This window comes from Sminthopsis crassicaudata, chromosome 4 (assembly GCF_048593235.1).
Source record: "Sminthopsis crassicaudata isolate SCR6 chromosome 4, ASM4859323v1, whole genome shotgun sequence".
Lineage (NCBI taxonomy): Eukaryota > Metazoa > Chordata > Mammalia > Dasyuromorphia > Dasyuridae > Sminthopsis > Sminthopsis crassicaudata.
The window spans coordinates 367,893,783-367,920,812 of record NC_133620.1 but is presented as its reverse complement, the minus strand read 5'-3'; the positions used below and the strand labels follow the sequence as shown (position 1 = coordinate 367,920,812).

The window sequence follows — 27,030 nt, the reverse complement described above, 5'->3', positions numbered from 1 at the left end:
ATGTAAGTGCTAAGGGGACACATATAGATATGTACCAAAAAAATATTCTGTATGCTGATGGGATTGGTCTCTTCCTGGAGGAGATCAAATTTGTTGGGTCTTAGAGAAGAGATGGACATGAGGTAGCATGAATGAGATCTGTTAAGTCAGTGACAGCAAAGGATTATGACTGGACATGCTGACATCCACAAATGGTGACAAAGCAGTATTGTGTGTTATAACAAATCAGGTGGCAAGTATTGGTGAAGTAAACAAAGACATCATCTTTTTATCTCTCACAAAGTTAATCGGGGTGAAAGTAGGTGCTTAATAAATGTCTGCTTTATTTAAGTGAACCATGAAAAGCAATCATGTGGCTAAGTAAGCCAAGTCACACCGAGGTGGTCCAGGGTGCACAGAGTGCTGAACCTCAAGAAAGGCAGAGCAGAATTGAGATCTGGCTTCAGCTCCTTTCTCGCTGTATGTCCCTGGACAAGTCAATGAACAGTTTCCTCCTAATTTGTAAAATGGCAACAAAAACAACACTTGTCTCACTAGGTATTGTGAGGGTCAAATGAAATAACATAGGTAAAGCACTTTGAAAACCTTAAAATGCTATATGAGTGCTAGTTATTATTGTTGTTATACACAGGAGTGAAGATATCAAATGCAGGGCAAGTTGGTGAACAATCTTGTGCTTTACTTTCCCTATTCGAAAAATAGTAAGAATTATTATTCCTGCAAATGAGTCAGAAAGGTTGCAAAGTTAAAATAATTAGAAAATTTCCTATTTCAAAATGCCACATAAAATATTAATTAATAATGACAAATGATAACCCATTACACATACTATATTTATCCACAAGCAACCTCTGAATAAAATCATGGCTGCCAGAAGATAAAGGTTTCAGTTTCTTGGCCCTTGCTGAGACTTCCACAAACACGGGCCCAGGAAGACTCTCTTTTTAATTGGAATCAGCTATACAAGAGCTTCTCTTGCTTATGACACTAGATCACCCTAGAAAATAAGAGTAATTATAGATGCAAAAGAACTGCTTCCTTGCAAAAATTTTCCAGTTTTGTTGTGAACCACTGATATCAATTGTTTTAACAAGACACAAAACTATTCAAGAAAAAAGAAAGGCACGTCAATGTTCTTTGGTACAGTGTTAACCTTTTAAAACTGACAACCAAAAGAACATGCTTCAGGAGAGAAAACAGAAGGCTCCTAACTGCTTCTGACAAGTAACTTTCAATTTGAATTTGGGTAAGAAAATTTACATTATGTTCTTATGCCTTTTAAAAACAATCTGTCAAATGTTCCAAATCAAACTTTGTAACCAGAAAATAAATTTACTTTGATTTCATAGATCTAAAATTTGTTTAGTCACAAGTCAACTGTTCAATGAAGAAACATGTCCCCCTTATATTCTACTGAGGAATATAATGCAAAATGCTAAATAATAAGATGCTTCAGAAAACAAAAAACCCTAATATATATTTTAAACAGAGAAATGCATATAAATGTAGAATTCAGCAATAAAAACTTAGGAAACGTTATAAAGAAGAAGAAAATCGTCTGTGTATGCGTATATGTGTAGTGTGTGTGTGTGTGTGTGTGTGTGTGTGTGTATGTGTTTAGGAAATATTTTGTTGTATTTACAACAAATATGTTGAAACTACAGTTATTTTGAAAACATTTCCTTTTTTCCTCTCCCTATGTAATTTAAGTGCTTTCTCAAATGAGATTTTTCTTTGAAGGAATTTGGTATCCACATGCCTTTTGCCAACAGCTTAGTTGATTTTCAAAGTATCCTGCCACTCCGATGGATTAGATATGGCACTACTATACATGATAATAGTCGCTTTCCCTTTGATAACAGTTACTGCTTGAAGTATATGATTATAAAGTAGCCAGAGATCATTTAGCAGTTCCTAGAACAAAAAAAATTTACATTTTCCTAGTCTTTCTTTTCATTTTAGACTATAATCTCCTGTCCCCAACTAACTATATTCCACTTTTTGAACTCTGTCAAATACCTTTTTTAAGCCAGACTCCACTAAACTTAATATTGAAATGGAGTGAACTCTGAGTTTTCAAAGGCTATATTAGTAGAATACACAGTCAAATAGGTCCATGGAATCTGGAAAAGGTCTAGTGATGGAGTTGGTGACAGAGCAGCCTAGCTAAGAAATTCATTGTCAGTAGACTGGCCAATATGTGGGGTCTTTTTTTTGTTTTGTTTTGTTTTGTTTTGTTTTAGCGACAGCAATTCATGAAGACTTATCTTCAAAAAGAAAAAAAAAAATTAAAGTGACTAATATATAATTTTTTTCATTATTATAAAAATAATTGAATAAAAATAAAGCATAATTGAAAAAAAAAGCATAAAAAACTAGTTATCCTTAAGAGTCATGTTTTCATTGGAGGTAACTGATGAGTTGAGTCACTTGAAGATTAAACAGAAGCCTTATAGTTAGAGTAGGAAAGGTGAAAGGCCAGTGCATCCCATTTTAATGGAAACAGAATCTATTTCATTGTCTATCTATGCTATATCAGGCATCAAAATCCACGCCCAATTCAAAATGGCATGTTGCATATGTGAAAAAGGCAGTTTCTCCTGCTAGCAAATCTTTTAAATGTGCAGTAAACCATAGGCTATAAAGGATTAGTCAAAATGTCAAAAGACAGCCTTTTACTTTTACCTGCTCATCCTTAAAAATATATTCTTAGCTATCAGGCATGCTTTCCAGACAAATACCTTTAGCAAGTAGAAGCAAAAGGCCCATGGCAAGTTCTGCCATCTTGTAGCTGTCAGAGAAATTAGTCTTTGATCTGTCTGGGAGGTCACAGTCACATTTACATTAGCTACATAATCTAACAACATCATACCTGTTACTCACTGCTTCTTTTAATGCTTAATGAGACAGACTTTCTCTGCTACAGGAAATTAACTGTGAATGTTTTTTTCTAAGTTCTGACAAAAACTAAACACCATAAACTTTACCTGACTGAAGTTTGGAAAAATGACTTTTTAGAACAGTTAATATTGCATTTCAAATATACTTGATAAATCCTGTCTATTTTAAACTATAATTCTACAGAAGGGGTTTAAGCTTAAAATAAAACTACTAAGTAAGGGTTTTTGGAAAAGTGTTGGAATAGTCTGGAAGAAATGAAGATTAGGTGATTCATTCTTTCATAAAATTATTTTCCTTCTGATGACCAGTTAGATGTTGATGAGAGGTGAATAGCAAACTGAATTTGATGGTCTCTAGATAGCAGTGAAATCATGTCCACATCAAAAGTCCACATGATTGACATGAACAGATGGGAAGCCCTCTGATAACTGCAAAAGTTGTGCAAGTCAGAGAATTATGCAATAGACAGAAAAACTAAGGGAAAAACAATCAAGATATAAGTAAATGATTTCTGGTTCCATGAAATAGAATAGAAAGAATGTCAAATCTAAAGTTAAAAGCTCTGGATTCAAGTCCTACTGAAATCGTGTACTATCAATGGGATCTCAGGCAAGGTATTTAATCTTTCTAGACTTGAGTTTCTTTATATGTAAAATAAGGGAGATGGGCTATTTAGTCTTTAACATCCCTTCTAGTTATAAATGTATGAGTTATTTAGCCTGTAATATTGCATAGAAAAAAAATCTATAGACTAGGAACAATCACAGTAACAAAAGACCACGGCTGTAATAGGTAAAATGTAAAATGAGAGAAATAACTCTCATGGGCTAGGATGGACATAATGTCAACAAATTTCACTAATATAACTCCTTTTTTGACTTGGTCGCAACCAACAGTCTTAAGCCCAATAGGAGCTGTGTATAAGGGCAGTCTTTTATACATTTAATTAATAGCTTCTAAAGACAAACAAATGGTGTGACAAATACAAGCTAGAACTATAAACCATCACTTTATTTTATGAGCCACCTCATCATGAAAGACAATAGATTTTGTCCTCATTTATATAAATATGCAATATGATTTTGGTAATATATGCTTTCCGTAAAGCTGCCACATAAGCAGTATAATGTTATCATTCTTTAATCATAAGCAAGACTTTAAAACAATGCTCCAAATAAGACAAAAAACAAATCAGTTAAACCTACCAATTAAAAGTATTAAGAAAACTTCGCTTCAGTAAAAATAAACACATTGTCTAGCAGACACTCATGAAGAACAGTTTTATCTTTCGCCAAAGTACAGGGCCTGAAACCCAAACATTTATAGCAATCCCAAACTAGAAGACAGACAATGTGCATTAGGAGAATTTACTGCTCTATATCACCATAGTGTAAACACATTTATCAGTGCAACTATCACAATATAAATTCCAATGGGTAGAGGCATAACTCAGTACAAGAGCTTATATGTGGAATAATTTAAATAGATAAAAAGAATATGACGGGTTTTATTTCATCTTGGCATATTTTCAAGATTTCTCAGGCACCACTTTAACCAAATACAGTACAATATTTTGCTAAAATGGAAAAAAAAAAAAAAAAACCATGGGTTTCTGCCAAGAGTTAACAAGCCAGGCTCCCTTTTAAATAAAAAAAGCAGTCCAGGACCGGTTTTTCAATTGTTACTTACTTTCTCTGTTAGATGAGGCCCTGACTTATGATACTATGGCCAACATATTGCAACAGAATATTGCAGGCCAAAGAGTGACACTACTATACAGTTCATGTATACATCGGATGCTTTGGATGAAAAGCTGTGTCTGTGAGAAAAACTAGAAGAGAAAATTTTATTCTATACCTCTATGGTGCTGAATTAGCAAAAATAAATAAATAAATAAATAAATACATTTTTTATTCTAGAATAAAATACTATCTCTTCAAAAGAAGCATCTCTAATTCTGAACATGGTCAATGCCAACTAATATGTAATTATAGTTATTTGGAACACAACTGCTGCCCAATATTATTTATTTGTTGCCAAGAGACAAAAAGCTTCAGAATAAATGCTTTTTTCTTTTTTCCTGAGGCTGGGGTTAAGTGACTTGCCCAGGGTCACACAGCTAGGAAGTGTTAAGTGTCTGAGACCAGATTTGAACTCAGGTCCTCCTGAATTCAGGGCTGGTGCTCTATCCACTGTGCCACCTAACTGCCCCCATAAATGCTTTTTTATTATATTAGTAGAAAAGCTCCTCTCTACTCCTATTTTCTTTATTAGTAATGTTTTGGCTAATATTAAAAATAGTTTATTTATATGGTACTTTGGTTACAAAGCACTTCATATACCTTAACTCATTTAATGAGGTGGATAGGAAAAAAACCCATTAAAATAAGAAGAAAAAACATTCAGATGACTTTAGAGCAAAAGATCCAACAGAACTGAACATTTAAAATCAAAGGAAGAAAATGTGATGGGAAACTGATATCACAAGATCTGCATTGAATACGGACCGTTTTTAGCATGCTTACTCTGCAAAGTGTTAAGTAAAAAGCATATGCAAATATACACACTCACACACATATGTGGGTTTTTAGGGAGAGACAAATAGACACACAAAAAGAGAGAGGGGGTGGATGGGCAGAGAGTGTCTGTGTGGGCTGACTAGGCCTTAGAACATCTCTCACATTTGTTCCCTTATCTCTGCTTACAAAGCCACCAGCTTAGTTTGGGTCTTAATCATCTCTTGCCATAATTAAATCATGCTTCTTTCACTAAAAAAATATATTCACAGTCATATAACCATGCAATATGATTTCAGTAATTCATTCTTTCTGTACAAATGCCATATAAACAGTGGAATAATATAATTTTAAATTCATAAGCAAGTCTTAGACAAGAGTCTTTGTAATATTAATACAAAAAATTACAATATTAATTCATCTTTTATCTTATTCTCTTAAATTTCTCATTGGTCTTTCCATTTCTGACTCATCTCCATGTGGTTGCCAAATTACTATTTCTAAAAATATAGATCTATGTTCCTCCCTCCCTTAAAAAGTTTCACTTATTATTTATTTATTTTAGAATAAAACACAAATTTCTTTGTTTGGTATTTAAAGCCCTTTATAATCTGGCAGGAACCTATCTTTCCAAACATTTCATTAACTCTCCCTTATAGATTCTAAGCTCCATCCAAACAGAACTATCTGCTGTTCTCTACACAAAACATTGTCTCTTTGCCTCTCGCCATGGTCTTTCTCCCCATGCCTGGAATGCTTTTCCTCTCCTCACTATTCAGGAGTCAGCTCAAGTGCAACCTACTGCACAAGGCTTTACCTAATTTCTCAGTCATTAGTGATTCCCCCTCTTCCAAAATTACTTTATATTTTCTTTGTGTATATTTTGTACTTACTACTCTGCACACAGAGCTTTCCCTAGTAAAACATAAGCTGTTCAAGGGCAGGAATATTTTCATAACAAACACTTAATTATTGAATTTAGGTGATGGTAATTTCCCATCCCATGTTAGTGTCAGTGGCTACTTAGAAATGGGCCACAGACCTTGACATCTTTTCAAAGTGAGTTCTGTGTCTGGGCAATTAAAGTTTACAGACCTTAAGAAGACAGAAAGAGTAGCTCATCTAATAAATAGTATGGCTAGAACAAAAAAAACACCTTTCTCAGAGCTTTTGCCATGCTGATTGATAAGTAAATATGACACTTATAAAATCAGTTTCAATGTATCTCGTACAGTGATTGCTTTTTATGATACCAATGAAAATCTGTATGCTGGAAGTCTATCCAGAGAATCTTGTTTTAATCATTTTGAAACCTGACTTTTTCTATGTGACTTGCATACAGTGATCTGAATATTATTGAGCAATATAATAGATCTATACCTCAAAGATGGTCAAGATTTAATAACGTTTTTCAAAATTCTTTCTGTGTTAGCATCATAGTATGTAAAAATGATCTTCTTAAGGGCAAGGACTAAGCTTTTGCTTCCTTTTGCATCCCCACTGCGTAGCACAGTACCTGGTTTGTAACAGGCACTTAATAAATGTTTACTGACTATTTAATGACTGACTCATATATTTATGACTCTACACTCTTGGCCTGTGTATTCTAAGTACACTGGTAAATACCAGTGTTCTAATCATTTCTTTGTAGTAGCGACTGCCTCAACTAGCTACCTCCTTAAGGTTTTTGTTTTGCTTTTTTGAAGCACAGATGCTGTTGTGGTCCAGGACTGACTGAGGTTATTCTGGTAATTTAGGATAAAGACTGGAACAAAATAAGACATGAACAGACCATTTAATGGTTAACAAAAAGAAGTTTACTTATCAACAGCCTGAAAAGGATACTATTGGCAAGAATACTCTATTGATTCATTCCTACTTTTATGTTGGCCATGTGGGTGTGCTAGTCAGAAGCTTGCTCCTTATGCTCTGGCTTCTGAACCTTCACCACCAGGAAACCAAATAAGTGGATAGAGTCTTTGTTCCAGAGACCATCTAAATCTCAAGGATGGTTTCAATATCTTCCAAAGAAAAACTAGTCCAGCCTGCATGGGATAAGAGCCTTAGCATATTTACTGTTCCTTCCACAGAGGCATATAAACATGAGTTAGAAAAGTAAGTACAATTATCTTTATCACCCAGTAGGAGCCTCAATATCTTTCTACTCAAATATCTCTCTCTTAGATCTCTATTTGTTAAGCATGTATACCAACTTTTGAATAAATTTTTCCATGCAAATTACCAAAATGAAACCATCTCAAGAGAGAAAGACAGGCAATGCTATAAAAAAAGTAATGGAGAATTGGTAGAAGGAGGGAATTTTAAGAGAAAGTATAAGGGAGAAAGGATTAGGGTACCCAGGCTGGGCATATGAAAGTCACTGGAAACTTTTCATAAGTCATCAAATGAGATTATGTCTCTCTGATCATTTAGATTTCTTCTTCTTTTGCCTTTATTTCCAAAAAAGCAATTAAAAAAATACCTCATACAAGAACATCTTTTCCCCTCAAATATGTAGTCTCTGAGCATTATTGTTATAGAGCACTTAATTTACCCCTAAAGCAATTCAATCTTTGGTTCCAATGATAAAGAATAAGAAAAGGCTTATATAAGTCACAACCCTTGAACACTTTCAGTGATGTCAACTACAGCTTGTGGTATCTTGGAGAACTTGAAGCTTTATATTTTGACAAATCATGTAGCACATTCACCCCAGGCCCATCTACTCATCTCAGCCTTGTAGGCTTTAAGGAACTCCGAACAAGTGGCTTGATTAAAATCTAATGCAACCAAAACCTTCCTCAGAAGAAAACATTCAATCTCTTTCCAGTGAAGCAGAAACAAACCAAAAAAAAAAAAAAAAAACTATTTCCCTTGAGGTACAAAGCTGCTGCATCTGCTCAATGTGACAATGTCTAAGGTGAAGTGGTGAGCGTCAGTCATTCTTACAAATCCTCAGGGTGATAGCTTCACTTTTAAAGCCTTCAACTTATTTTGACAGGAAAGTAAAAAACTAAAGGTCACCATTACTTGCTAAGGACAAGATAAATGCAAGAAAAGCTTTGGAAATTCTTGTAAACTAGAAAAGCAACCCAGCAGAAGATAAAGAAGTAATTTTGATTTGTTGCAATATTTATCTCAAGATTTAACTAAATAATAAATTTCATCAGATACTTCTCTCTAAAACTAGTCTTAAATATCAGTTTTAAGTCAACAACAAAAAGAGTGTCAAAATGGATCTTTATCTTTAAAAATTTAATTTTTTTAACTCAAAAATTTTGCAGTTATTCCCTCCCATTGTGTCCCTCTTCCTCCTCCCATCACTATCTACAAGTCTGAAGATTTATATTTCAGGAGAATAATAAGTACAGTAAAGTAGAAGATGAATTTCAAAAGCATTTTCTATGGAAAAGGGAAACAAAAAGCTGAGACCAATGCTTTATCTGTCATTTTTCACTGTAAAAGGTTAACATATAACTTGTCAGCCTAGGTAATTTAACAAAATTTAAGCTACTTTAAAATTTTAAAGTCACAATATGTGCTTGGAACCTGTTTTTAATAACACCTTTGGTAAAACTATTCATAAAAAAGGGGTCCAGCTAAAAAAAAAGAAACCTCAGAGCTCTGAGAAAACAAAAAGGCTTAAAAGATAATAACAGTACTTTATAGTTAACAAAGTGCTTTCATATATATTACTTCATTTGATCTTCTGAACCAGTGGTCTCCAAAGTAGGCTACATGCACCTTAGCACATATGCCAGATTATTCCTTCAGATGAGGGAAGAACATGCTAGAACATATCTATTTTTGAAGGTTTTGAACTCATTCTCTAAAAGATATGAAAATGCAACATCTCAATAATCTGTAAGAATGACTATTTTATATCAGGAAAAATGGAAATTTATATTGTGAATTTCAACAAAAACCTTTGCAGAATTGGCATAAGGGACTGAAAAATAAATATCATGATGTAGTATGTAAAGCAAATGAGAAACTCCTATCAAAGCTTATTTGTGAAATAACCTATTCATCTCTGATAGTATCAAAATAAACTCAACTTAGAACCTGACTTTCTAATCATTTGATTATAAAGCATTAAAACCAAGATTTTTGAAAATAATAAATTCAATCATATCACTTACTAAAAATTATTATTAGCAAAAATTTTAGTGAGAATAAAAAGGGATTTATACTACTAATAAAATATTATTTCACTATCTCATTCTTTTAAATTTATTTGTTGTGTATTTTATAATGTACATGATTAAATTAATTTGTATAGTCATATTATAGATGACCTAATAAATATACATGTACCGAGAAATGGGTGCTTGAAATTTTTTTTTTACTGATAGGAGTACATATGTAAAACGTTTATAGAATTGTGTCTAATTAAAACCTGTGAGACAGGAAGGTGACAAAGATTATTTTAATTAGGCTCCCATTTTACCCAATCAGTATTAATCAGTTCAATATGATTCCATAGAGGTAATGATGGTTAGCAATTATTAACAATATACTCACCTAGAAATATGCAGTTAGACAGTTTAGCCAACTAATATTAATATAAGATATATTACTATATATTTTATCTAAGATTTTATTTTATATTTTTGTACTTTATATTTTATATAATCTGTATTAATGTATATTTTAAATATATAACATAGGGATAATTAGATAAGATAGATTCTTTCTTATAGTAAGCCTCAAACTTTAAAACTTATGAATTTACCATTTACAACTTATTTACCAGTTATGAAGTTCACTTGCCTAGCAACAATAATGTTAATAACCAAACCCAGCATGAGTAGGATGTTTTGATATAATATGGACAGTCTCCCAACTTATTTTTGTACCTCTGGATCAATCTCTCTTGCCCACCATGAGGAGTGGCCCATCTTCTAATCACTTGCCCACGCTGTGAACATCCATGCTGATGTAGCATTTCTAGTTCTTCTGGTCAAAAGCAAGGCCTATCAACTAATAAGATTCTGTTTTACTTTGCCGCTTCTGAATGTTTGGGTTTAAAGCTCTTTAAAAACATGACCCTGGGGAAAAGGGACATTTCAGATTGTGAGGAAGATCTGAGGTTCACATCATTGGAGGAGGCCATGGACCCTTTAATAGAGTGCTAATGGTTCAGAGCTCTGCCTCAACGGTTTTTCTTGCAGATTGGGTCATTTTGGATCCCACAAAAAACATATATGTTTATTCTTTCCCTATTCTCTCTGTCCCCATACAGCTAATTCTGAAGGAACAGAGGGCTTGGAGGGGTTAAATGAATTCAACCCCCCCCCCCCAAAAAAAAGAGTAAAGAATAGAACAAGAAACAGAAGATAACTTTTGAGACTGGTTCCTTCTCCTTTTCATCATATCTGGTACACTGGTCCAGATTTTTAGAAAATAAGTGTCCCTTTTTCTAGGAAAGTCTAGCTTTATAGAAAGCCAGAAGCAAATGCAACAAAGCTGAAACAGAGGTCCATGTTTTTCAAGCATGAGAAAAATAAAAGAAACCATTTGGAAGGGGCAACAAAGTCAAACAGTCAAGCAAAATTTTCTCCATCTAACAATTACACTTACAATTTAGTACAAATGTCTTCTCTCTGTGTGTATGTATGTCGTTTTCTCTCTCTTTCTCTGTCTGTCTTTCTGTCTCTGTCTCTCTCCTCTCTCTGTCTATCTCTGTCTCAGTAACTGAGGTTAAGTGACTTGTGCAGGGTCACATAGATATTAAGTGTCAAGTATCTGACAATGGTAGTATCAATTTCTAAATACCTGTTGAGATCTAACAAATTAGGAAATTCAACTGATAGCAAAGTTCATAACAGATAAGATTATAGTAGGAATATAACTTAAACATTTACAATTCACAGATAGGTGATCTTTTCTCTCTCCCTAGGCCTAACCCCAGTGTGAAAATCATAATCCCTGTGTGAAAATTGTAATCCCTCTGTATCTTTTTAATGAACTGACTTTCCATGTCTTTCTGACAATCTTCCATAGAGAATAAACCTAAAGCTATAGGTTTTCTTTTGGTTCTTTTTATATTTCATTCATCCCAGAAAAATACTTGTTATATTTATTCTTCCAGTCCTAGATATATTGTACACAGTGGTATCAATTGTTGGTATTAGGTTACAGCCTGCTTACATATGCCTACCATGTGGGAAATACTGACATTCTCAAAATTAATCAGAAGATTTTCAATATTCCCGTGAAAATTTCAAAAGGTTTCAGGTCACAAGAATATTAATGATGAAAATACAACCATAAAAAATGTCCAAATTTACTCTAACTTAGTAAGAAGTTGTTTTATTAGGTTTTTTATGAGATGAGTACTAATACATACTTATTAATGTTGTCTTGATGTAATAATATTTCAGTTCCCATTCATTTTCTCATGAATATTCACATTAACAAGTGCTGTCAAAGTAGTAAGAATAATGAAAGAACAATTTAGTTTCCCTTAAAAAGAAATCTCAGCCTAATTGATTTGGGAATTTAAATACTACCAAAACCATCACCTGACAATATTTTGACACCCTGAGGCCTAGGGTTTCATCTGTACTGTATCTTATTAGCACTGTAATCCCTTTGGGATAGAAGCCTTGTTATCTAGATGGTTTGTAAAAATGGCTCACTACCTACAGGGCTCAATAAATTTACATAAGTGTCCCTTTTTCTAGGAAAGTCTGGCTTTATAGAAAGCCAGAAGCAAATGCAACAAAGCTGAAACAGAGGTCCATGTTTTTCAAGCATGAGAAAAATAAAAGAAACCATTTGGAAGGGGCAACAAAGTCAAACAGTCAAGCACTTTCTGAGGTAAGAAAAGTATGCTAAATGTAAAAAGGCAATAAATTTGAGAAAGAAATCTAAACTTGGATATTTTCTTCAACAGCAATAGAGCTAATCTGCTACTGGAATTCTCATTTCACTGATTTTTCAAGAAGTCAATAAAAAAGGCAATTATGCAAGTTATTAGTATCCACAGAACTATAAATATGATATTCTCTTAAAAGAAAAATGAGATGCAAAGCTAAAGATTCAGTACTATTTTTATCCTGCTTAAGTTTTAATCATTGTATGAATCCTTCTAGCCCCTCAGTACAACCACCAAATTCTATAATAAATTCAACATATGTAAGTTCAACATGTTTGGGGTTTATATTGTGTCAGCCACATGCCTTGATTTTTGTGATTTTCTCATCACAGAGGTAAAGAAACATCAATCTAGGAGCTGAAATATTTCTATAGACCACTAAACTATGCTAAGGCCAAGAGATGAAAAGCAAATTGAAAATATAAAATGATGTGTCCCGTCATGGCTCACAAATCATGTACATGGCACCAATTTGAGAGGTGCCTGCTTGAAATATGATGGTAAAGGCTTTTGTATTTAATAGTTAGCTCATACTGACTAGCTAAGGGATTTATTTTAAATGTTCATTAAAAGGGCAGCCTCGTAACCACTATAATCTTAATTGCTTAGAAAAAAAAAATCTTGTTTTTTAAGGCTTTGCTTTTTTTCTCATATTTACTTATGTAAAAGGGTTCAGTTCTTCTCCCCCACTTTTTTTTCTTTCCATTGCTCCCTCTACTCCTGAAGGGAAAGAGAAAAAACAGCATGCACACAGAGACACGCATATATCCCAACACACACAACTCTGGGTTAGTGAAAGTTTTCTTTTTAACTCTTATACGATTAAGTATGTTCTACTATAGAATGATCAGAAGCATCTGGGAAAGGTGGAAGTGAAAAAAAACCTCTCTGGGAAAGTTCGCTTAATGCCTGCACTTCAGAGCTGCCCATTATCAACATTTCATAGTGAGTTTCTTTCTTTTCAGGTCCCTGAGGTAAGAGCAGTAAATTATGACTTGAACTAAACAAGTCACACTTGGCTCCAAAATCAAATTTTCCTACCTCTATTTTCTGGTCCCCAAGGTGGGCAGAGGAAATCCTGGTCACAGCCAAAGAAGTCATATTTTTGGCTCTCAAATACATTTTCCTGCTTCTCTAATAGCCAAGTCCTACTATTGAGAATACCAAAGCCTTCTGTTAGTGCTTTAAAATTTTCTTTTCATTTTTGCTTCTACCTCCTGATTTTTCAAAGTTAGGAAGAGATTTTTGTTTTGGATCATAAAACTGGTGCCATTGCCCCCTTAGTTTTTACATGTCTAATTTTCCTAACATGTTTAGTAGCCAATAGCAACTGTCTTTATTATGAATTCAAGTTAGAGAGAAGAAAATTATATACTTATAGTCTTTTTCATTTCTATCAATAGGGAAAGGATCTAGACCTTGGATTTCATTAGCATAGGGAACTCTAAGGTGAGGAAACTCCCCTTACCAATGAACCTTTTCTGAGAATTACAGTCTTAGAGAAATGAGAGGTTAAGTGACTTTTAAGTGTTAGAGGAGAACCTTTAACCTGGATCTTTCTGGCCTCAGTGCCAGAACAATACACCTTGCAGCATCTCTACTATAAATATACAATTAAAATGCTTATGTGAAAATAAGTTCTCTATATTATTAAATCAAAGCTTTAATTTAGGGGAAAATGAAATATCTTGCTATAAGGCTATAATTATTTGAGTTTGGTTTTATCTGAAATCATAGAATTTTATATTTATAGACTATAGATCATCTGCTCTGGTTCCTGTGGGTATTTTAAATACTTGACAAATATTTATCAAAAAACATGATATGAAGGAATGGTTGAGGGAGGGGGGAGGTTTCACAATCTTTTCCAATTCCATTTGTATTTTACAGTCTTGTAATAGACAAATTAGCAACTCATTAAGGCATACTTTACTGAAATCCTATTCCAATTCCTCCTTATGGCATAGTGGTAACTCTGAGGTCTCAAAAGCTATGTCAAGAAAATGAAAGCTCTGACAGTGATTACCTGAACTTACTAGAAAGCCTATAAATACAGAGAGAGCAATGAAGTGTATATCTGTGTCCAAGGTATGATCTAATAAATAATAAAATAAAATATTACTAAGTTTTGGGGCAACTGTACACTTACATTATAAGAAGAGTTTTTTCACCTGGGAGTTCCCTATGCCAGTGAAATTACAGATCTAATGTAACCACTATATATGGTTGAAAAAAAATAATTTCAGTTAGAAGAGAATATTTTGTGGTATGACGATCCAGAAAGGCCTTCCATAGAAGATGTCATCTCCTGTAGGGTAGGGCTTCTGAGAGAGATGGGTGCACTGCACTGCAGGCTGGAAATGGAATATGTAAAGTCAGAAAATGGAAGGCAGTGGACAGTGGGCAGCTTGACTGCTAGCCAGGTTGGCTACAATAGCAAGTATATGAAGGGGACCAACATAAAATGGGCCTGTAAAGGAAGGTGGGAGTCAGATCACAGGGGATTTTAAGTGCCCAGTGAGGATTCTGTGAAGCTGTGGGGAGTGACATGGACAGATCCATGTTTTTGGAGGATCAGCCTAGCTGCTGTGTGGGGGAGAGATGGGAGAGGGAGAGCAACTAGAAGGCTATGGTAAAAGTTCAAGCAAGAGGGGAGGCCAACCTGAGATTCCCTTGGCACTGGGAAGAAGAGGTCTGCAAGATCTTGTGGAAGCAGAAGAGACAAAAGAAAGAGAAATAAGAGGCACAGAAGATTCTAAAGCTGCAATCTCTTTTCAATGGATGGAGATTGATGCCATTAACAGAACAGGGGAAATGTCCAACTTTAAATGTCCAGCTGTAAGATATTCAGATGAAGATGACCATAAGATTGTAGATAATGTTGGATGGCAGTAAAGGAGAGAAATTAGAGATGAATACATGGATTTGATGTAGAATTGTGATCTCCCTACCAAGGTGACAATTGAACCCATGGGTACTGATATGATCATAAAGAGAGGGAAAAGAGGAATAAGAAGACCTTAAGACAGATCCTTTGGGGGAGGCACGGTTAAGTAGGATGGAACAGAATGAGCATCTAAACAGAAAAGACTGAGAAGAAATGGTCAGATAGGTAGGAAAAAAAAACAAGAAATAATGTCATGGAAACCTAGGGAAGAGAGAGTATCCAAGAGGAAGAGAGAGGGCAATGTTGTCAAGAGCTGCAGAAAGGTCAAGCAGAATGAAAACTGAGAAAAGGCTAATGAATTTAATAATTAATCACTATTAATCTTGGAGAAAACAAGGCCAAATAAAGTGGCAGAATCAGAAACCAGATTTCAAGGTCAAGAAATGAGTAGAAGAGGAAAAAGAACTAAATGCAAGAAATATTACTACCAGAAAGGTTGGACACCAAACTGGAAATTCTTTTTGACCAAAAAATGGGTTGTATTTTATGTCTGTGGTCTAAAGATGAATCTATAGAAGTTCGGAGAAATTCATCAGCAGGGAATTGGCTAGCAGATAACAAACTTTTCTTGCCACTACAACTTATAAGAACCATATACTAAGGCATAGAGAGAGGGGTTATGATCTGTACTGATGAATTAAGTCCCCATATTGATGACATAATGCATCACTGAAAAAAATACATCATTATCATGTGATACCAATTAAATATGCAACATAGTTTTAGTCAGAGATTGTTCTCAGATATGTTCAGTCCTCCTAAATAATTTTTAAGTTTCTTGTGATTAAAGAGCTGTTTTAGAAACTTCAGTAAACAAATCCTCAAGAAACTATGTCAGATTTATGAAAAAGAGAATAAAAATTATTTAAAGATAAGCAAGATGATTTCAGAAAGGCCTGGAAAGATTTACATAACTGATGTTGAGTAAAGTGAACAGAACCAAGAGAACATTGTACATAGTAACAGCAACATTATGTGTTAATCATGATAAGTATGATAAACTTACCTCTTCTCAGCAATATACTGATTCAAGACAATTCCAACAGACTCAGGGTAGAAAATGCTACCGGCATCCAGAGAGAGAGAACTATAGAAACTAAATGCAGATTGAAGCATATATTTTCACCTTTTAAAAAAATTTGTTTGCTTTTTCTTTCTTGTATTTTTCCCTCTTGTTCTGATTTTTTACACAACCTGACTAATATGGAAATACGTTTAAAATGACTGTATATGTATAATCTTTATCTGATTCTTGCTGTCTTGGGGAGGCGGAAAGTAAGAGAGGAATGGAGAAAAGAAAATTTGGGACACAAAATCTTACAAAAATGAATGCTGAAAACTGTCTTTACATGTGATTGGAAAAATAAAATACTATTAAAAATTATTTAAAATACTTTCCCCCAGGTTAAAGCAAATGATGGCAGCAACAAATAGAATTATACGGGACTAACATAGCCACAATAAAAGACTACAGGATCTGGAATTATACCTGCCAATAATCAAAAGAACTAGGGCTACAGCCAAAAATATTTTATCTAGCAAAATCTCTATAATACTGAATGAGAAAAAATAGACATTCAATGAAATTTTCAGGATTCTATCAACCAAACCCAAACTTAATAGAAAATTTAACAAAAACATAACATATAAGCCAATATAAAAGATCAATTTCAAGGAACTCAATATGGACAAATTGCTTATGGGTGTTTTTTTTAAACCATGGGAAATGAATACCATATGTTTGAGATCGACAACAATAGGGCAGCTTAAAAGAAAAATTGGAGCAGAGTTAAGGTAAAAATTGGTAATTGTGTCATACAAATAAGGTGCAGAGAAGAATAGTCACAGTATTAGAAAGGGGAAGAGAGCTCATAGTTTTGAAAACCTACTCACATTGGGAATGGATTAAATAGGTAACACTACATATATACCATGAAGGGTATAGCACCTTCCAAAATCTATAAAGAATTAAGGGAGAAAGGGTGGATAGACTGGGAAGCAAAGGATGTGGGAAGAAGACAAGAGAGGAATCCACGGGTGGGGGGAGGTTAAGTAATAGCAAGGCAAGTTAGGAGCAAAATTAAAGCAAGGAGTCAGCAGGGATAGGAAAGACACATGCATGTGCTCTCAGACTGGCTTGGATGACAAGAAAAGATAATGCTGAATGTTGGAGGGAATCTGGGAAAACTGGGACACTGATACATTGTTGGTGGAATTTGAATGCATCCGACCATTCTGGAGAGCAATTTAGAATGATGCTCAAAAAGTTATCAAACTGTGCATAATCTTTGATCCAATGGTGTTAATACTGGGCTTATATCCTAAAGAGATCTTAAAAGAGGGAAAGGGACCTGTATGTGCAAAAATGTTTGTGCAGTCCTTTTTGAAGTCGCTAGAAACTGAAAATTAAATGGATGCCCATCAATTGGAGATTGGCTGAGTAAATTATGGTGTATGAATGCATGGAATACCATTGTTCTGTAAGAAATGACCAGCAGGATGATTTCAGAAAGGCCTGGAGATTGATGCTGAGTGAAATGAGCAGGACCAGGAAATCATTATATATTTCAACAACAATACTATATGATGATCAATTCTAATGGATGTGTCTCTCTTCAACAATGAAATAAAACAAATCAGTTCTATTTGCTCAATAATGAAGAGAACCAGCTACACCCAGAGAAAGAACTATGGGAAATAAGTGTGAACCATAACATAGCATTTCCACTCCTTCTGTTTTTGTCCACTTGCATTTTGAATTCCTTCTCAGGTTATTTTTATCTTATTTCTAAGTCTGATTTTTCTTGTGCAGCAAAATAACTATGGATATATACATATCCATATACATATATTGTGTTTAACACATATTTTAATATATTTAACATTTATTGGTCTACCTGCCATCTAGGGGAGGGGATGGGGGGAAGGAGGGGAAAAGTTGGAACATAAGGTTTTGCAAGGGTCAATGCTGAAAAAGTACCCATGCATATATCTTATAAATAAAAAGCTATAATTAAAAAGATATGTGTGTGTTATGTATGGGGATGTATGTAAATGTATATGTATATATCTACTTATGTATACATGAATATAATCTTTTTTTTTTTTTTTAAGAGGGGTAGTCTCAGATTTCTTTTTTTTTTTCTTTTTTTTAATCGTTTTTATTTACCAGATAAATGCATGGGTAGTTTTACAACATTGATAATTGCCAAACCTTTTATTCTAATTTTTCCCCTCCTTCCCCTCCCCCTCATGGCAGGTTGACCAATACAAGTTAAATATGTTAAAGTATAAATTAAATACCATATACATATACATGTCCAAACAGTTGTTTTGCTGTACAAAAAGAATCAGACTCTGAAATAGTGTATAATTAGCCTGTGAAGGAAATCAAAAATGCAGGTGGACAAAATTAGATGGATTGGGAATTCTATGTAATGGTTCATAATCATCTCCTAGAGTTCTTTCACTGGGTGTAGCTGGTTCAGTTCATTACTGCTCTATTGGAACTGATTTGGTTCATCTCATTGTTGAAGAGGGCCATGTCCATCAGAATTGATCATCATATAGTATTGTTGTTGAAGTATATAATGATCTTCTGGTCCTGCTCATTTCACTCAGCAGCAGTTCGTGTAAGTCTCTCCAGGACTTTCTCAAATCATCTTGTTGGTTATTTCTTACAGAACAATAATTGAATATATTCTTCTTAAAACTATAGCCTGCTTAGGGGTAGGCATGGGAATAAAAGGGAGAAAATAGAATACAGTAAAAAAGGTGAGCAGCAAAGAACAAAAGAATAATTTACAAGGAAGTTAAAAAAAAGATGGACACTCATGAATATGATTTCTTCTGCTAATATATATATACACATATATACGTATATATATATGTGTATATATATATAGTTATGTATAGTTATATACCTCTCTGATGTTCTGCTGGGCACATGATAACATTCTCTTTTGTGTTTTTCCCCCCACTGTGTTTTGTATACCTTTTCTGTTTTTCTTTTTTCTTATTCTATTTTAAATAAAATACATTTTTGAAAAATAAAATAAATGATACCAATGTTCCTACCAAATTTGCAAAGTCTCTTCAACTTAATTCAACGGATTTATTGAATATCTATTATATGCAGATGGGCATTCTGAAATGGCTTCCCTCAGTTCACCTGCCATTACTTCCATAGTACTATGGTACTTAATATTTCATTTAAACCTCACAATAACTTTGGGAGAAAAATTGTTAATATTACATGCATTTTAGAAATAAGACCACCAAGACCTAGAGAGGCAATGTACTCAAAGTTACACAGCTATCAGTGACAAATAAAAGATCAGTACCTAAGTAATTTGACTCCTGTACCCTTTCCATTGGGCCACATTACATTACCCTTGCCACTGCTACCACCACCACAAAATATTTAAAAACAAAACAAAACAAACACAACACACAACTGTTTATCCAAATGCCAAACAGCAAGAAACTCAAATGATCAAAAAGGTCAGAGACAGTGATAACTGACATTTATAATGGCTCCTAATCATATAATTCAACCGAAATTATTCTCTCCTAAATTATTAATGATCTCTTGTCAAATCTAAAATCTTTTTCTTAATCTTCATCCTTCTTGATATCTATGTTGTTTCCCCTTTTCTCCTTTGTATTCTCTTCTCTTTATGTTTTCAAGATGCTGTTCTCTCTTCATTCTCTTGGCTATTCTGTTCCTTATTCTATCTGATGACTCTGTTTCTTTTGCCAGATATTCATCCAGGACATGTCCACTAACTGTGGATGTCCCCTAAGGCTCAATCCTACACCATTTTCTCTTCTCCCTCTATACTGTTTCACTTGGTGATCAGCCAAAGTATCGTGTATTTCCTCAATTTACTTATAGGGGCCCTGGAAGGGAATAATTTCCTAGATTCAAGGTACCTAAAACTCCTAAAACTAAAGCTCATGAGCCCCCATTGTCATATGACAATTAACCCAAAACATAGTAAGAAAAGTATTAACATAACATCTCTCCCATTAATCTGGGATGTACAAATGTACCCAGCATTAGTCAGGACAATAGACCCAAATAGAGGTAAACATATAACCAGAGAATGTTCAAGGGGGACAACTAATGCCTCTAATGTTTCATGATTACAAGTGCATATTAGTACCATTTGTCTAAAGCAGATATCAGGCTAGATGTGGAGGCACATGTATATAATTGAAGAGATCAAGACTTATGGATTGCTTGAGTTCAGGAATTCTTAGTTGCAGTAAGCTACTAGGCTGCCTACAGAGGGATAAACCAACTCAAATCAGAAATGGGTTAGGTCAGAGTAATAAGTAATGAGATCAGGCCTATGAGTAGCTTTTGTACTCCCAGCCTGGGCAAGCTAGGGAGACTGATGAAAAGAGAACAAAAACAACAAAGAGAAAGGAAAAAGAGAAAGACAAAGGAGAGGTATCAGTTGGCTACCCCTATAGCTCCATTCATCATCTCTCTGACTTCCCAGATAAAAACCTCTTTCCTGAGGCATTACATGTTGTTTCTTTCCAGTAAAATATAAGCTCCTTACAAATAGGAATTATTCTTCCTTTGTATTTTTTACTACTAGAATTTAGTACAGAGTCTTGGTACATATTGAATTCTCAATAAATGCTTTTTCTTTCACTCACAGAAAAGGATAATCTGGATAGAACAATGAAATAGTATGAGGGAGTGATTTGCCATTGGTGTAATATCAAATGGAAGGAAGTATCAAATAGTTTTATATGCTTCTGCTCTTTTAAGTAGTGAACAGAATGTCATACCATGAAATCCCAACTCAACTCCAACCCAACCCACATTATTAGACAATTTTGGACCATTCTGCTGAGGAACAAAAAAATGAACCTTTAACTCCTTTAAACGACACAACACCAAAGGGGATGTTTTGTTTAACAAAAATATCTATAACTCTGAAAAAATTAACTTTTTCTAAAGATAACAATTATGCCTCTTCTGATAAATCTAGAAGCTGAATTTCTCACTGAAGGGTCATATTGGTATATTTAACAGAAGCACTCAGAAATAAATCAGTTCCATATGCACATTTCATAGCTCTACTTATAAGCTAGTTTGTAATAAGGCTTATGAAATGGAAGAATGCATCATGTAGGCAAACCAATTAAAAGTAAGGAAAATTTCTCTTAATATCATGTACAATATCCCAGCACTGCTAGAAACACTTTAAAAATATCTTTTTTTGATGGAAATTTTTCTGAAATGTATTATATACCAATCCTTTTTAGCTCTAAAAATTCCTAGTTTCATTTATTTTATTTACTGCAACTAGTCTCCTCTTTTTAAAAATCCCACCTTTCCTCTTCTATATGTCACAATTTTTAATCAGCAGTACAATGTAATCTAGAAAGAACTAACCAAAGTTAACCAGAGAATTAAATTTATTAAATCAGTAATCTTAATTTTCTTTACAATCAAAAAATGCATAAGTTCTGACCCAAGAATAGGCCTGTTCAAAGATCCCTTTTCAATTATACAAACATTTGCTATCTACTATACACAAAAGATGTGCTAAGCATTTAGAATAGGGACTAGCCCTGTGATTTTACTGGGAAAGGGAACTCCTGGGAGAGAAAATTCCCTCTACCAATTAAGACTGAAATCTTCTTGAAACTTATGTATCAGAGAATTGCCTAGAGTACAGACATTAAACTCAGATACAACTGGGGGCCACTAATCTGGATCCCTGCAGATTACATATTGCCTTAGTTGCGTTCTTATTTATTTTGTTAAAATACTTTCCAATTACATTTGAATTTGGTTTGGAAACACTCAGGAATATTTCTTGTGCTATTATAACTGCAGAGAAAAGTAAATAAAAAGTAATCTGAGGAAGATAGCTAGGGAGGAAGGTGGAAAAAATGAGCATCAGAAAGGTTTTTGAGAGGAAGTGACACGAGAGCTGAGCCTTGGAGAAAGGTAAGGATTCTAAGAGGTTATGAAGATAAGGGAGGAGTGTATTTCAAGTCTAGTGGCTAGCTAGGTGAATGCAGTGTGGTGGGAAATGTATGATGATTTCAGAGACATCTAAAAAGTCTGGTTAGCTGACAAGTAGACTTTGTGAAAGGGAGTAATATGAGAAAGGCAAGAAAGAAAAGTCACCTCATCAATACCTTCTCTCCCTCTGATTGGAAGGTAAAACATGCACTCTAAAACCTCTATTTAAGGAGGGAGGCTAAGCCAGTCATATCTTCATTCCTGTATCCCTAACCCACATACCCTCCATGTATCTGTATCTCTAGCACTCAGGACAGTGCCTGGCACATAGTAGACATTTAATAAATGTTTACTTAATTGAAAATTGAGGAATTAGGAAAGACCTAATAAAAAACATGGTTCCTGAAGTGAGACTTGAAGGAAAAGAAGGGATTTGGAGGAGAGTCTACACCTCCAAGGGAGGAATTCATTGAGTGCACAGAATTATGAGAAGTAAAGAAGCAGTGAGAAGATAAAGGAATTAAGAGTACATAATGAAAAAACAAAATTATCACTCTTTGCAGATGACATGATGGTATACTTAGAGAACCCCAGAGAATCAACTAAAAAGCTATTAGAAATAATCCACAATTTTAGCACAATTGCAGGATATAAAATAAATCCACATAAATTATCAGCATATTTATACATCACTAACAAAATCCAAAAACAAGAGATACAAAGAGAAATTCCATTTAAAATAACTGTCGATAGCATAAAATATTTGGGAATCTATCTGCCAAGGGAAAGTTAGGAACTATATGGGCAAAACTACAAAACACTTTCTACACAAATAAAGTCAGATCTAAACAAATGGAAAAATATCAAGTGCTCTTGGATAGATCGAGCGAATATAATAAAGATGACAATACTACTTAAACTAATCTATTTATTTAGTGGTAAACCAATCAAACTCCCAAGAAACTATTTTACTGACCTAGAAAAAAATCACAACAAAATTCAACTGGAAGAAGAAAAAGTCAAGAATTTCAAGGGAACTAATGAAAATAAAAATAACAGGAAGATGGCCTAACTGTACTGGACCTAAAACTATATTATAAAGCAGTGGTCATCAAAACCGTTTGGTACTGGCTAAGAAATAGACAAGTTGATCAGTGGAATAGGTTAGGTTCGCAGAATAAAATAGTCAATTTATACAGCAATCTAGTATTTGACAAACCCAAAGACCCCAGCTTTTAGGATAAGAATTTACTATTGGACAAAACCTGCTGGGAATATTGGAAACTAGTCTGACAGAAAGAAACTAGGCATCAACCCATACCTCACACCGTATACCAAGATAAGGTCAAAATGGGTTCATGATCTAGGCATAAAGAATGAGATTATAAATAAATTAGAAGAACATAGGATAGTTTACCTCTCAGACCTGTGGAAGAAGAAGGAATTTGTGATCAAAGAAGAACTAAAGAACATTATTGATCACAAAATAGAAAATTTTGATCATATTAAGTTAAAAAAGTTTTTATACAAACAAAAACTAATACAGACAAGATTAGAAGGGAAGCAATAAACTGGGAAAACCTTTTTACAGTGAAAGGTTCTGATAAAGGCCTCATTTCCAAAATATACAGAAAATTGACTCAAATTTATAAGAAATCAAGCCATTCTCCAAGTGACAAATGGTCAAAGGATATGAACAGACAATTTTCATATGAAGAAATTAAAGCTATATGAAAAGGTTTGATTGGTTGAAGTAATTTTCCCACAAGCCCTTGAGTTCTCACACACCCATTCTCTGGGAGGCTAAAAGAAGACAACATTGATCAAGGAGTGAGTCTACTCTAGGTCAGAGTTGGGATGGCTCTCTACAGGAAGAAGAGTCTGGCCGGGAGATTGAGTTGAAAGAGCAGATCTCCTCCCAGAGAGTGATCGGCAGTTTCTGGAGACAACAGAACATTACAAGAAGCAATGAGAAGATAAGAAGGCCAATTTACCTGATGCATAAAGCTCATGAAAGAGAGTTGTACAAAATAAAACAAGGAAGGTAGATGAGAATTAGACTGCAGAGAACTGTGAATGCCAGGACAATAAATATCTCAGTCCCAACTTGAAGTTAACAAGCCACTAAAACATACCTCCTTACTATGGCCCACCCCAATATCAAAAAAAGATTCAAATTGTTGAGTTAGCAGTAGCAGTGACTCTTTACTATAAAGCCTAATTCAAGGTTTTAACAAACTTATGTGAAATACCTATAGTATCATTTATTTTCTCATACATAAAGTGATCATAATTATTAGAAAAGACCTACCATCAAGGGTTTCTTCAAGAATTAAATGAAATACTACATTTATAACACTTTGCAAACTTCAGAGTGCAACAGAAATGAAGGTAGTTATTGTTGCTATTGCAGTGTTCAAAAAGAACTCTCTGCTATGAGCCTGAATAGATAAAAAGTTTAGATAAAACACTGTCCCTGCCTCCATGTAGCTTATAGGAACATTTGTAAGTTAGCAATCTACCAAGTTGGTGGGATGTGTACTCACACACATACTGTAAAGGAACAATGTACAGGCTAGGTATATAGCTCAAATGTACACTGGAAGTGTTGTCTTTTATGGTGCCCTAAGTCCCAGCTTCTTAACTTGTGGTTCTCAACCTCATATGAGGTTTCATAACTGAAAGGGCCATCGTGAAATTATGTTTTATTATCAGTAAATGTTTGATTTGTATAATTATTTTATATACTTGTATGCCTGGGATCACAAAAAATTTTTTAGAGAAAAAGTTTAAGAAGCCCTGTCCTAAATTGTTAATAAGTATCTGATAATGATATCTTTCACTTCTATGCTTTGGTGAAAATCTCCAGCTTTTTAGGACTTCACTGGTAGAGGGGAACACATGGCCCCTGTTTTCCTTAGGCTTGTTCCAAATGCAGAAGAATATATAACTGCTTGCACAGCATTAAGCCTTATCCCTATCCACACCAACAGCCTCCCATAATATTAATATATATCTTTACATGACCTAATTCAAGCAGGCAATAACACTTAAGGAATAAAGAGCAAAATTCCATTGCTGAGAATTTCAAAAGAAATGTTTAATATTTTGGATCTCACAACTCAAATGGGGAAACAGAATATATATAAGAGAAAAACAAATGAGTATTTATTATTTAGTATTATTTATGAGTATTTCATAAAGAAAAATATAAAGAGAAGTCCATAGGGAGAAAAATTAATCCTCCCCATCTAGATGATTCTTCAAGGATACCCACCCAAAGCCTGACTTAAGATTAATTTGACCCTCTCTCACCTTCCCGTCATCATGCAAAATAATGAACAAGGTAAAAAATATATGTTCATATATTTGTATGTCCTCTTTATAGTTTATCAGTAGTTAAGTAAAAATATAGCATGCCTTGAAAGGATGGTATATAAATGAGATGATCTCTGATTTAAACCCAACTAGAAAACAAAATGGGATAAAATAAAAATACATATTAATTTTCACTCCTAATGTGTGACAAGCACTTAATTAATTATTAATGAAAGCTACTAATTACTGACAAAAATGTGGTTTCACTATTCTAGTGAAAAATCACTTCCACAGGTTTCTAAAATCATTACATTTTACATAAAATGTATATTACAAAAACATATATTACATGTTTTGTGTCTGCTCCATCATGACCTCATTTGGAATTTTCTTGGCAAGAATGCTCTGCCATTTTTTCCCTTCCATCTCATTTTATAAATGAGGAAACTTAGATAAACAGGGTTAACTGACTTACCCTGGATCACACAGCTAGTGAGTGTCTGAGGCCAGACCTGAACAGAGGAAGATGAGTCTTCCTGAACTGGCACTCTATTCACTGTGCCACATAGCTGCTCCTAAGAAACTTATATAAATTTAATTTTTTAAAAAATGAAGGCTATTTAAACACTACTCACTTGGGCAAGTTCTTCAATGTACAGAAATAAAAGGAAAAGATTATTAATAGAATCTTTATAGCAAATAAAATGTGTAAGACCTTTGATTTGTAAGACCACTTACCTGAAGATCGTTCACTTTTGGAAATGGGATCCCTATAGTTATGACAGCACGAGCATTCTCATCTGAGAAATCCAATCCCTCACTCACTTTACCTCGGCAAACTGCTATAAGGAGGGCACCATCTTAAAGCAAAAGAGAATAAATATTTAAAAGAAATATCTGTGACAATTTTTCATTCTTATAACTTCTAAAATCAGTTCTGTCTATAATCAGAATACAGAAAAAAATTTTAAAGTAAAATAACAGACTATTATAATAATATATTGTAGAATTTTTGAGTATTTAAAGTAATTTGTCTTTTAAGAACTTGTAGAACAGCTCTGCCTGGACATGTTTAACAGGTTATTAATTCTGGGGAGAAGAAGGGAAGAAAAAATAGACAAAATGGAGTGACTCCATGACCATTTTCTTGAAAAAATCTAAGCAATGTATAAGAACAACCTCAGAAAGGACAAATGAGCACAGTTAACTACCTTAGCCAACTGTCACCTTATTTGCCAAGTGAAGTGCTACAACAGCCAAAGGCAATACTGGCTTAGAGTAGAAGATGATTAGATTTTTGAAGCAGTTCTACCTCGCTACTCTACTTGGATGGATTTGTGGACTCACTGACCTGTGTATTATCTGCATTAGATTGGACAGTAAATCAACACCACAGGGAGTTTTCCTGATTACCTAAAAGTCTGCAGTTGAGATTTCCTGGTGTAACATCTCAAGAGTAGCCATTGTC

The 27,030-nt window shown here is 34.1% G+C and overlaps 1 protein-coding gene across 7 annotated transcripts in view; it reads right to left on the bottom strand.

Moving 5' to 3' along the window:
* Positions 1-27,030, bottom strand: part of BRIP1 (BRCA1 interacting DNA helicase 1) — a 221,443-nt gene that overhangs the window by 26,035 nt on the left and 168,378 nt on the right. For all 7 annotated transcript variants that reach the window (XM_074261987.1, XM_074261990.1, XM_074261984.1 and 4 more), the window contains one exon: positions 26,301-26,422. In XM_074261987.1, coding sequence (XP_074118088.1) covers positions 26,301-26,422 — 122 coding nt within the window. The remainder of the gene's footprint in view (positions 1-26,300; positions 26,423-27,030) is intronic.